Here is a 12,598-nt window from a genome sequence, read left to right as displayed (position 1 = left end):
AGTAGCTTCTCCCATTACCCTTGCCTGCTTCTTTCTTTCCAACAGCCTCTATTTCATCCACAGTCTCTACAGCTAGGCAGTGTCGCAGTGGTAGCTCAGTGTGCCTGAGCACTGGTTCTGAAGGCCAATGTCTGGATTTGAAACCCAGCTCACTAACCACTAGCCAGGAAACCTGAGCAAAACCTGATCTCTCTGTATGGTCAGTTTCCTATTAGAAAATGGTGGTAGTAAGAGTGCAACCTCATAGGTTGTGGTGATGATTAAATGAGTTAATATGTATAAAGTGTGTAGACTAAAGGCTGGCACAGACTAAGCATTCAGTAAACACCAGCTATCACCACCACCATCATTGTTATAATGATGGCATTCTCCCCAACCCAAGTAGAAATTCTTTTAGTCTTCTACTCTACTTCAAGAAAATGAATTGACTGAGCTATTATCTCTTTTGCTTTCATAACAATTCTGTTGTTCAGTGTCCTAAAATGTACTAAATTGAAAATGGGTCCTTAAGATTGATAAAGGAAATAATGTCTCCAGTTGGGCATCAAAGTCTGATGATTTTTCAATAGAACATCCCAAAAAATCTAATTATTTGCTTTTAAAATGATTCTAAGATGATTTTCTATCAAATCTATCCTTTCAAGAAGGACTAAATATTCCTTTACATTTTTTCCCATCAAAGTAATGCAGTCTTATAGAAAAATCTGGAAAATACAGAATAGGAAGTAGAAAGAATAAAGAGGCATCTGTAGTCCTACCACTGCAGATCAGCACTATTAATATTTCATGGTCTTTCTACAAATATTTATATACAGTTTCTTCTTTATTTTGTTTTACAAAAGTGTGATCATCCTATACATAACTTTATATATTGTATCCTGCTTTTTTCACTTGACCTATCACTTTCCTTTTAGTATTTTTGTTTCAATTATAAAATAAATATCTGTGCAGTGTAGGAAAAAAATACAATTAGAACATATAGTTGGCAAAAAGAGAGGGGAATTTTAAAAAATCACCCATTATTCTACCCTCTGTGATAACCTCTGTTAACGTTTTGGTACAAAGCCTTCCAAATTATTTTCTATGTATAATATATGCCCAGAAACAATTTTTTTAATAAAATGGGATAAATATGCACAGACAGACACACACGTGTATGGGGAGGGGGAGTTGTAACCATTTTTTAAGTATTTCTTTCCACAAAACAACACAAGCTCACTTCAGAAAATTTAGAAAATGCATAAAAGCACAACAGAGAAAAAAACCCACCTGTAATCTCATCTAGGATGACCTCTCTTCAGGTTTGAGTATATATCCTTTACACCCACGCATCTTTACAAAGCTAAGATATCGTATATGAAGTTTGATAATTACTTTTCCTCTACTTTATATGATAAACATTTTTCCATGCATTAAGTTCTAAACCAATATTTTTAACGCCTATATATCTAAGACGACATCTTTTAAAACAGCAAAACCACTAAATTAGCCCATTCTAAAGCAGTCTTCTTATTTAGCATACACTCACACATGCATATAACTAGGCTGGACTTAAATGAAACAGATCAACTAGTCAAGAGTGTTTATGATATGGAAATTTATGTTTGAAAAACAAGTACTAGTATGTGTTGCAAGAATACACTGACGTTCTCCCAGCTAAAGAGAGCAGAAGCAACTGAAGTGTGTGGGTGTGGCTGGAGAAGAGGAAGGAAGTGTGGGTGGCCCTACACACATTTTGCAAGCTGCTGAAAACAGTTGTAGAACCAGCCTCTGTTAAACCTACTGTTAATTTGGAATTCACCCTGTTATTCTTGTCAAAATTCACTTTTAGCTTTTCATTGACATCATCACCACTGCAGTGTGGTCTGTATATCAAACATCTCCTACTCACACCTCTCCCAGGAGAGGTGAGGACAAAACAGCACACTGAACCAAGGTGGCTCTGCATGGATAACCATTATGAACCAATCCAGGGCATGAGAAAGTAGAGGAGTTGAACAAAAAGGGCCGTGGGCAAAAATCAGTCTACTTCAATAGCCTGTCTACATTTTGTTTGGAATATTATACATTTCCCCCCAAATCAGACCACCAATATTCAAATATACAAAAATCTCCCAAACTACATACTTCTATTATTTTTTTTTTTTTAATTTTTTGTTTATTGCAGTAACATTGGTTTATAACATTGTAAAAATTTCAGGTGTACATCATCGTACTTCTATTTCTGCATAGAGCAAACTACATACTTTTAAAAAAATCTGTGCCAATGCTCTCCGTCTAATACAGACAAGTAAAAGATGAGTTTTTTTGCAAAGTCACGCTAAAATTGTATTTAAACTTCTTATACATGGAAATTATCTGGAATCTTTTACAAATACCAAAAAATAAAAACTGTAATTCTTACTCATGGGAAATAGACTACACTGTATGTTTATAGAAAAGTTAAGTGGAGGAACTAACAATCTCTCAATGAATATTACCACTCTGATCTTACTGTTAAAATTTCAAAGATACCTAAAACAAAAATGGTATACGCTGAAAGGAAAACAGTAGACTAAATCCTCCAGGAATATCCAGGTCAAGCAAAACAAACACAACCCTACCATGCAGTCGCCACTGCTGCTCCCTTTATCCAAAGAAAACAATATTCCACCTTTCTGGAATAGCACTCCTCTTCCCAGGAGTTATTAATATAAGCTGTAAATCACAGATGAAGAAATCACAAATAGGTCAACAGGTCCTAAGCCATGGAAGAAACCAGCATTTTTCACTGGATTAGCTGAATAGTACTATGTGGTTATCATGAAGTATCAGTCTGAAGTCAGAGAGATGGGAACTATAAACTAAAAGGTTAAGGTCAATTATTTATTATGAGAAATGTCCTAATAGGCAGAAGTGTACCTCCAAACATCTGAGAAAGTACTTTCCAAGTGAAGGTAACTGCCTACTAAAATATGTTCTGAAAGTTTTCTTCCAAGTAGTCAATTTTAACAGACTCAGGGCCATTGAGGTGACCAGGAATGCCAAGTTGAAAAGCCTGCTCCAGTTTCTCAAGGAAGCGATTGGGTTGCCAATGCAGATCAATCCCTTTAAGTGCTGGTTTAAGTAATCTTTATTTCTTCTAGGTAAAACAAGCTATAGTCCAGGATATATCAAGGAATTTGAATGTACTCAGGAAACAGGCAATTTATTAACTGACATAAAGTAGTACTTAATACTTGTAGAGAGAAAGGGGTTAACATCCAAGCCACAAAACCTAGACCAGCACAGATAATAAGCTCAAATTCCTCAACAGAATTGCCTCATTAAAGTGATGAATAATGTTAAGCATGTCACCATTTCTACCTAAGGGTATGTGAGACTTAAAAAATTAGTATGGTGACAGCCCTGGTATAAAGTGCTCGCATAATAAATAATGACCTACGCAAAAGCTGGTGTGTAGAAAGTACTCCAAAATAAATAAAGCCAACCCACAATTACTCTTTTGCCAGGAAAACTGAACATAAGTTGGAAGTTATGGAGAATTTAAAAACTCAATAATCTAAATCTCTCTTCCAAAGCTTTTATTAACACTGTCAAAACTCGTTTTAACTACCTATCATCTTTTTTTCCCCCTGCTGATATTGTGATGAAGACGGTCATTAAAAAAATGATCAGAAAAGAAAAAAATCAACTAATCCATAAACAAAAAAACTGGCACCTAACATTTCACTGACTTTGACTTAAAAAACAATCATTTGGGGATTCTCTTACACTGTTGGGACTGTAAATTACCCTTCTGAAAAGCAATTTGGCAATACATGTATCAAGAGCCTTAAAATAATTAATATCCTTGATTTAAACATGTTACTACTAGATTTACATCTTAAAGAAATAAAGACGTGGGCAAATATTTATATTCAACAATGTTCAGTGAATTTATATATGCAAAAAAATCAGAAACAACCTAAAGGTCTACAACAAGGAAATAAATCACAGTATACCTAACATTAGCACTATGCTGCTATGTTTTGAGGCTACTTAATCTCATGGAGAAATTCTCATAAGAAAATGTTAAGGAAAAAAATTCACATACCAAATTTCATGGCACATGATCCCAATTTTTTTAAAAAGCATTTAATTTGTCTGCATATATGTATTACAAACATCAAAATATTAAACTGGTAAGATTATAGAATTTTTTTTCTCTTTATGCTTTCCTCTTCAAATTTTTGGCAATGAACATATGCTGCTTTTATAATCTAGGAAAGGCAGAGGTTATTAAAATTTTGACTTTCTGAACATAATTATTCATTCAATTTACTCTTCCATTGAGATCTATGAAAGAAACCAATTTCCCTGAAAATATATTGTCTAAAGCCTACTTATGTATTCTTAAGAAACAAGACATATTCAATGAAATATTTTCCTTCTCTACAGGGATGCAATTCCTTCAGGCTGAGAAGGAACAGGAACAGAGTCTATTTTCATTAGCAAATATTTGAGCCCTAATTGTGAAGGATACAACACAGTTCCTGTCCTTTAGAATCTTACAAACAAGTTATCTATACATAAAAAGATAAGTAATTATACAAGTTATCCTAGGAGAGGCATGTCCAAGGAGGAACAGAGAACACTACAGGCAGGATCCCCAAGGTCAGTGGCTGCCCACAGACCAGGGCTTACCCTTCAACAGGGGGTAGTGGGACACCATTCCTGAAAGTCGAGGAAACACGCAATAGAGAGTGCATATGGCTGGCCGGCTTCGGAAATCACCAGTTTCGGTGAAGTTATACTTTAGGGTAGAAGTGAGATAAGTTTAGTAGGGGTAAGAAGGCTGATCCTGAAAAATACCTAATGGTTCACCATCTAGGAAACTGCGATGAACTCTCACCTTCTCAAAACTAATGGAAAACTTGCCATACTAAATAATTCACCACATATCTTTGAATTATATTTAAGGATAATTATCATTAAAGAGTTAAAAATGCACAGAAGCAGCTTCTCATCACAGAGCTGATATGAGGCCTCAACAGAAGAGGAAAACTCTGGAGGTATTAACAGGAAAGCAACACAAGAATAAGGTCAATAGAGAATTTAAACCAATTAAAAGAGTTCACTGTTCACTTTCAAGTTCCATAAAGCACCAATTTTTGTTTTGACCACTAGATCTCTCTCATTATCACCCACGCTACTTTTCAAAAAATCTATTAGTAGCCTAAGCAGGTTTATATAGAAATTAGTCCTATAGCAAAATCACAGTTGACTTTTCTTTCATTGTCTCATTTCATATTTTAAAAATGTCTTTTACTGCCACAACTGCCCATTTTAGAATTCCAGTTTTGTTTTGATGCAGGTCTCAAAAAGAGTAAACAACTTAATTACTGGGAATCTATGTATGTACTGGACTCCGTACATTTGTTATATCATTTATTCCTCACAAACTGCAATATAATGGAAGTATCATACCCATTTTACAGATGAGAAGGCAGGGTCAAAGAGGTTAAGGACTTTCTTTGCCCCAGTCCTACACCCAGGTAAGAGATGCCTAGGTTGGAATCTGACTCCTGGGCCTTGCGTTTTTTCCTGCAATTATATAACACCTCCCTTTGACTTAGGCCTTTCTAATTCCCAGGAAAACAACAGCACTGAAATAAATCTATTTTGACATTTCTGTTGTTCCTCCAATTCTGACATGCCATGTGAGTTACCTGCTCTAGCAATCAATTAAAAGGAGGAAATTCCCTAGCGCCACCAAAGACTCACCTAATAAACGTGACTAACAAATAATTCCACTAAAAACTTTTTGAAATGTTTACAAACTGCTTTTTAAGTTCAGAAAGAAAGTTACAGGCAAATAACCATTCAAAATACAGACTGAGGTAATTACTGGTCATCTGAAAATGGAATGGCACCTCGAAAATAACTTTAGAGTTTGCATACAATTTTGTGATGGCAAGATTCCTCCCCAATGGCACAGAACAGCCAACACCAAGCAAGTAATTAAGGTAAAATTTAGGGAGGTTCTATTTTCTGCTTAAAAACTTTAGCCATTCCTAAACTGCGATTTTAATGTAGTTTGCAAATTACATTCTCTCCATTTGTTTCTGAAAAAGCACTTTCCTTCACAAGAGGATTAGCAAATACTCATAAAATAGGAGCGGAAAGGATAAAATCAAGCCCTGAAACTGTAGACTGAATATTCTCATTCCAAATTTCTTCAGTAGTACTCATAATACTTTAGGCCAATAATGAGAGAACTGTTTAACCTGTAGAAAATGAGATAGAAAGCTAAACTTTACTTTAAAATTCAACCACTCTGCTTTTGTCCACTGCTAAATAAAAAGGCTGTGTAATATTCTGACTACTTTAAAGAGATCCATGAACACAGCACATTCTAGCTTTATAATGTGCCCACGAATATTTGTTAGTAGTGTCCTGAATGAACTTTATCTAGGTAAGTTATACTCTAAGAGTAAAACTGACATTATCTAAAACATAATCTCTCTAATACAGAAGAACCAACAGGGCTGAGTATTAAACCTAGTTATATATATTATTCAAACACTGTTCCCTAGCTATGCAATACAGAGTAAAGACAATATAATGGCCTAAAAGGTGTGTGTGTACTTAGAGGGGGAGGGAACACCAGAGAGGAGCCGGGATAGCATCCTAAGATTCGGCATTTCAAAGTGCCACATAGTCAACTTTTCTTCTTATCTTCACCATAGAGGGTGCACTTTAAAAGATTAAAATTCATTTATTCAGCAAATATGAGGAGTAGTATCATAGCACAATGGAAAGAGTACCACAGGATCTAGAGCCCAACCAAGTCACTCAACTCCTACAAACAGGCACGTCTTTATCTATAAAACAAAGATAATCACCACCTTGGACAGTTATTATGAAAGCTAAACAGGATAATATACATTAGCATGGTGTGAGTGGGATCAAAATCACCCAATGATTTTTTTCCCCAACTTTTCAGAGCTGGCCTCCTCCCAGGAAAGTACGATATTTGAGAGGGGTTGTATACCTCGTTCTCCATCTTTTTTTGCTATCAGTGCCCTCACCCCTAATTCACCCAACAAACTGCCCCTAAACACCTCTACTGCATATGATAGGAAGGTCCCTGCCTCAAGTTGTTTACAATCTCTGATAAGAGACAGACGTGCCAGTAGAGGTGTTCTTTTCCCTAAATCTGCCTTGGAGAGTTCACAGGAGACATCTCAGAGAAAGTCATTTTTTTGTGTTTGAGCTAAAATTGAAGATGGTGATGGTTGGGAAAGAGGCTTTCCAGAAAAGAGATCTGAGAGGGCTTAATGTGATTGGGACAATAATACATGCAGAGAGTAGGAGACAAGGTCAGACAGGGAGGCAAGGGCCAGATACCTAAAGGGCCTTGTATTCCCTGCAAATCAGCTGATATTCCTTAGGTCTGGCTAGCCCTTACTGCGCTTTAGGGCCCAGCTTAAAGGTCACCTTCCTGACCATGGCCTTCCCCTCCCCACCCCGCTGCACACTGGCTCCCTGTGCCCTCCCACAGCACCATGTCCTTTTCCATTATGGCCCTTATCACAATTGTGGTTATATAACTATTAGAGTGATTATGTGATTAATAATCTATGCCCTCCACACAACTAAATGGTAAGTTCAGTCCATATAAGGCCCATGTCCATTTGTTTCAGCTCTGTATCCCAGGGCCTGCCAAATATAGCATCTACCCAAAATATATAGATACATTTTATTAAATGAACAAATGAAAGCTGGCACTAAGAAGTCAAAGAAGAATCCTGAGCAGGGGAACAGCAATCCGAGATGACAGTTAAACAAACCACTCTGGCAGCAAAGCGAAGATCAGACTGGAAGGGCAAGTCTAGAGCTGGGAGACAGGTAAGGAGACTACTGAAAATGTCTCCAGGTAAATGATTACTTAGACTTGAAAATGAGGGCAGCCAGTATCTGGGCAGTGATGATGAAGATGTAATGGAGGAGACATGCTTAGGAAGTAGAATCCAAGAACTCAATGCACAGGGGGCAAAGCAAAAAGGGAAACCTAGAATGACTCTAGTGGACACAGCGGGCAAAGCAAAGAGGGAAACCTAGAATGACTCTAGTGGACAGTGGGAGTAGGTGGTGCCATTCACTGAGACCAGGGATACAGGACAGGAATCAACACTTCCTGAACATCCAGTGCATACTAGTATAGAGTGGAAGATTTGCTTCTAGTTCTGAAATTTTATTACTGAAAAACAATTTAAATCCAACCCAGCTGTATTAAAATGGGTATGGTTTCTATGAATAGGCTAATAAAATCAATAAACTAAAGTTTACATTTTTAAAGTTTCTTCATCAAGTCACTTTTTGGGTACACTGACTATACACGAGGCATGACTCTGGTCTGGGGATGCAGAAATCAAAGAAGTGGTTCTGCCTTCAAAGAGCTGACAGTCTTTTGGGTTTAAGAAAGATAATCGCATGTCAACAACTAAGAAACTAACGCCCAGTGAGGCTAGGATGTGACCCATTTCACGTCCTGTAACCCACACTTCTGGAGCATTGGTCTCATAACCCACATTACATTTCTGGGCCAATATGTAGTTGAGGGAGTATGTGTCTAGATAAACGACAGACTCAATCTTGCTTTGAGCCTGGAAACACTCCGGAACTTAAAACATCACAGTGCATGGGCAGATAATGTCGTCCGACTTAGAAGTAACTGCTGAGTAGCCATATGACAGCAGTTTGAGGGGGGTGCGACACAAGTCAGGGGAGGGAGACAGGCCTGATTTGTCATGGAAGAGCCTACCTGAGTAGAGGCCAAATGCTGGAGGTGCCAAAGCAGAACCTCAGGAGACTCTGGAAGTGATAGCAGAGAAATAAACGTTCACGGTAAGTAGAGTAGGAATCCTCATTAGACAGGTCCCTCCCCTACCACTGGCAAGAAATGGTTTCCCATGGGATATAAGGCCTCAACCCAAAGCGGACATACAGAAAAAGAGATGAGGAAATGATCCAGTGTGAATAACGTAGCTCCAGATCATCCAGGGCAAACAACACACTTCCAATGCTCACTCGTGAGGCCACTAAGTCTGAGCGATTTTACACCAGCTCTTCCCAAACTAAAACAAAATACCAAAACACCGCCCCTCCATGCCCACAGCTACTGCCCAGCTCCTCCTGCTTCCTTTTCATATTCTTTAAAAAAAGAACAGCTGTGCTGTCTCTACCGCCTCAACTCCCTTTCACCCACTTCCAGGACAGGATCTAAGTTCTTCCTCCACCACTTGACCCTGTCTTCTCAAGCTCCCTGAACCCTCTGAGCCCGTTCCCCTTTTCTCTGCCTGGGAACTCTACCTGTTCTTCAAGACCAGTTCAACTGTCACCTCCTCTATGAAGCATTCCCACGTCAGACTGCTCCTTGCCCCCTCTCTGTGTTTCTGCAGGGTTTTGCCTATGCCTCACCACAGCATTCATCAGATCCTATTGTTACTGTTTACCTCAGTGTCCCCAATAGCCTGTAAGCAACTAACGGCAAGAACTGGTTTTTATTCACTTTCCTATTACTACCCTCTAACCCAGGGCCCCCAAAACAGACACACAAAGGCTCCATAAATAAATGATCACAGGTTAAGTTTACCTTCAAAACTGCTAGAATTCACTCAACTTTTCCACCTAAGTTGCTCTAAGAATTTACCTGCACTATAGGTACCCTAGGAAGTACCTATATTCTGAATAATAATTTTCTTATAAAAGCATCTTGGCTAAAAACTCTATCTTTTGGTTGTTAAGCATACAGCTGGCATGCGGTTACATCAAGTCTTTAGAGTTCCTCATCTATGTTTTTAATTCCTAAAATTCTGTTCACTTGTACCCTTTTCTTCCAGGACAGTGTAACGAGCTCCTAGGCTTAGACAAGCTGCTACAGGGAAGAAATCATGCCTTATTTATACCAATACTTAGAACCACGGCTGCTCAATATCTCCAAAAATAAATAGCTTTTTTTCTGTTTAGTTTCACTTTCTATACAAGAGAAACACCCATACTAAGGTTTAGACAAACGATATTTCCTGCGACCAGTAAAAATATCACGAAAGTTCTTTAATTTTAATAAGGACATTTAAAAGCCTTCAGTTTAGGGTTATGGGATTAAATTAGAACCATAAAGCCCAATCTATATTTCTGTTCTAGAAAAATAAAAATTAGTATAACTTCTGAGTTCTCATTTGTTTTAAACGAACGGATCTTACTGCAATAATACAGAAAAAAATCAACTCAGAGTAGTAAAAAATGAATAGGGTGAGCGTAATTTTTGTGCACAAAATAAAACAATAAAAACTGATGGTGCAAATTTAAAAAATAGAAAGGCGGCACTCAAGTTCCCTGCCTGGAAAGCCTAAGTATTAAGAAAAGGGAGCACCATGCACTTGATTTTCAGTTACCACACTGCTTCAATAGGTGACCTTGGGAATGTCATGTAATTTCTCTCATTTCTAGTTCTGTAAAATGGGAATGACATCTGTCTTCCTAATAGGGAAAATCAGATAGCTGGATAAAAGAATCAATAGGTATTTGTTTTGTTTGTTTGTTTTTTTAAAGAAACTTGTCTAATTAGTATATTTTAATCACCACTTATACAGCACATTCCTCTTCAGGAATCCAATTCCAAGAAAAATAGTTAAGCAGATGTTGAACACAGATTTCCCTAAGGGAATGATTTTATAAATCTGGAAAGCAATGTAACAAGATTATAAATTAACTAATTGATTACATAAGCCTTGACAACCCCAGGCTTTCAAGTACACTGATACACATTCTGATAAATTAGACAGATTTGGAACTAGCACCCCAACCCCACACAAGGAACCCAAATTGAGGTATCTGATGTTTGACAGGAATTTCGTGGCAATTCAACAGGATGCCCAACACCCGCAGTTTCATCACTTGCAAGCCCTGCTTCACCTTCCATCATGAAATGTGAAAGGCATTAAGTCAGCTTTATCACCTGCTCCTAAGACTGAGCATGCACTCAATTAAACAGAAGGGGAAAGAAGTAACTTGACAGTTGGAAAGATCCTACATCCTCAGATGTACACACATTTAAGAACCCTACTGCTAAATTCCCCCCAAATGCTGCACTTGAACCGAACTCCCTATGAAGCTACTGGATTGCATCTGATCCAACTGTTAGGAATAGCACAGCTCCAGGAACCCTCCCAAGGATAAAAGGCTGTCACTTTCCTGGATCCCAAGCCCAAATAAAAGGCAGGAAGGTTTTTGCAAAATGGTCCAGAAAGAAATCAACAGGCGATGAGTATGGAAAGGAACGGAGGTTTCCCCATCTGAAAAATTCTGCCTCTCCCTCGGGAACCGCACCGTTCCTCCTTCCTTACCCCGCTGCCCTTCCTATACAGACAACAGTATCTCCATCCTATTGTAAGGCTGCAGTTTTACCGAGGAACCCCCTTGCTGAGGCCAGATGTCTAGACTCGTTGGAAAAAGGAAACACATTCGTTGAAGAATACACACCCCGCGAGAGAACCTGTGCGCGGGGAGCCCGGCCGGGGCGCGGGGCCCGCGGGCGCCGCACTCGGCCCGCTCCGGGGCGGGGCGCGGGGATGCGGGCGCCTCCCGAGGTGCCGCAATCCCGCCGCGGCCGCAAGGGCAGGGCCTCCGGGCGCCAGCGGCCGGCCGCCGCAGTGACGGCTCCCGCCCGGGCCCCACCGCGCCCCGCCGCCAGGCCGCGCCGCCGCCGCCGCGCCGGGTGGGGACCGCCGCAGCCCGGCCCCGCGTCCTCCCGGGCCCGCGCTGCGGCCGGCGCGGGGAGCGCTGAGCGCGCAACTTACTTTCCGCGGGCGGCGGGCGCCTCGGGCCGGGCGCCCAGCCCGGCGACGGCGGAGACTACTAGGCGGCCGGGACCAGCCCCCCCACGCCCGCCCACGGCCGCCGCGCCCCGCTGCGCTCTACGCTCGCCCCTACCTCAGCCGGCAGGCGGGCGTCCGTCCGCAACGGCCGCGGCGCCGACGACTCCCTCCTGGCCGCCGAATCCCCGCACCCAGCGCTAATCATAATACCGAGCGGTCGGCCGGCCGCGGGAGGGGTGGGGACCGAGCTGCGCCTGCGCGGGCCGCGCGTCACTGTGGCGTAAGCGCCGGGGCGGGGCCGCAGGAGGGGCGAGGCGGGGCGCACCTGCGGGCCCAGGGGCGAGGGCTGCTGGAGGGCGTCCTGGCAGCGTCCCGACCCTGTCGTGTCTGGGCGGCGCTGGCGGTAGGAAGCGGACCAAGATCCCGAGGAGGATAGGGGACGGTGAAGGAGGAAGCACCAGGGATACGGGACAATGGCTGAGAAAAGTAGCGCGAGCTGTCGGGGGAAATCGGAGGGAAGGGACCGCATCCGCGCAAGTCTCTGCGTCCTAGGGGCGCGGGGCTGAGAGCGGCACGCACTTGACCCTTTTAAAGGTTCATGCCATCTCCCGCGCAGGTTTAAGCAGGGAGAGGGAAAAAATTAAGTGTACATTTATATATGTATACATACATATTTTTTTTCTCTACGGTTTCTTTTTTCTGGGAACCCAATTTGAAGGAATTTTGTTGCTATTTAAACAAAAGGAGAAAAGCCC

The 12,598-nt window shown here is 41.0% G+C and overlaps 1 protein-coding gene across 3 annotated transcripts in view; it reads right to left on the bottom strand.

Moving 5' to 3' along the window:
- The window catches only part of SNRK (SNF related kinase), a 64,963-nt gene extending 52,891 nt beyond the window's left edge, over window positions 1–12,072 (bottom strand). For 2 of the 3 annotated variants that reach the window (XM_004419579.3, XM_014791088.2), the window contains exon 1: window positions 11,959–12,072. Coding sequence is in view for 1 of the 3 variants with exons in the window: in XM_014791070.2 (XP_014646556.1) it covers window positions 8,789–8,838; window positions 11,959–12,048 (140 nt within the window). In the remaining 2 variants the exon portion in view is untranslated. Of the gene's footprint in view, window positions 1–8,788; window positions 8,839–11,958 lie in introns of all 3 variants that reach the window. The other variant, XM_014791070.2, reaches the window with a different exon arrangement.
- Between the last annotated feature and the right edge of the window lie 526 nt (window positions 12,073–12,598).

Source organism: Ceratotherium simum, chromosome 5 (assembly GCF_057802395.1).
Source record: "Ceratotherium simum simum isolate JZ-2026a chromosome 5, ASM5780239v1, whole genome shotgun sequence".
Lineage (NCBI taxonomy): Eukaryota > Metazoa > Chordata > Mammalia > Perissodactyla > Rhinocerotidae > Ceratotherium > Ceratotherium simum.
This window is presented reverse-complemented; position numbering and strand designations above follow the sequence as displayed.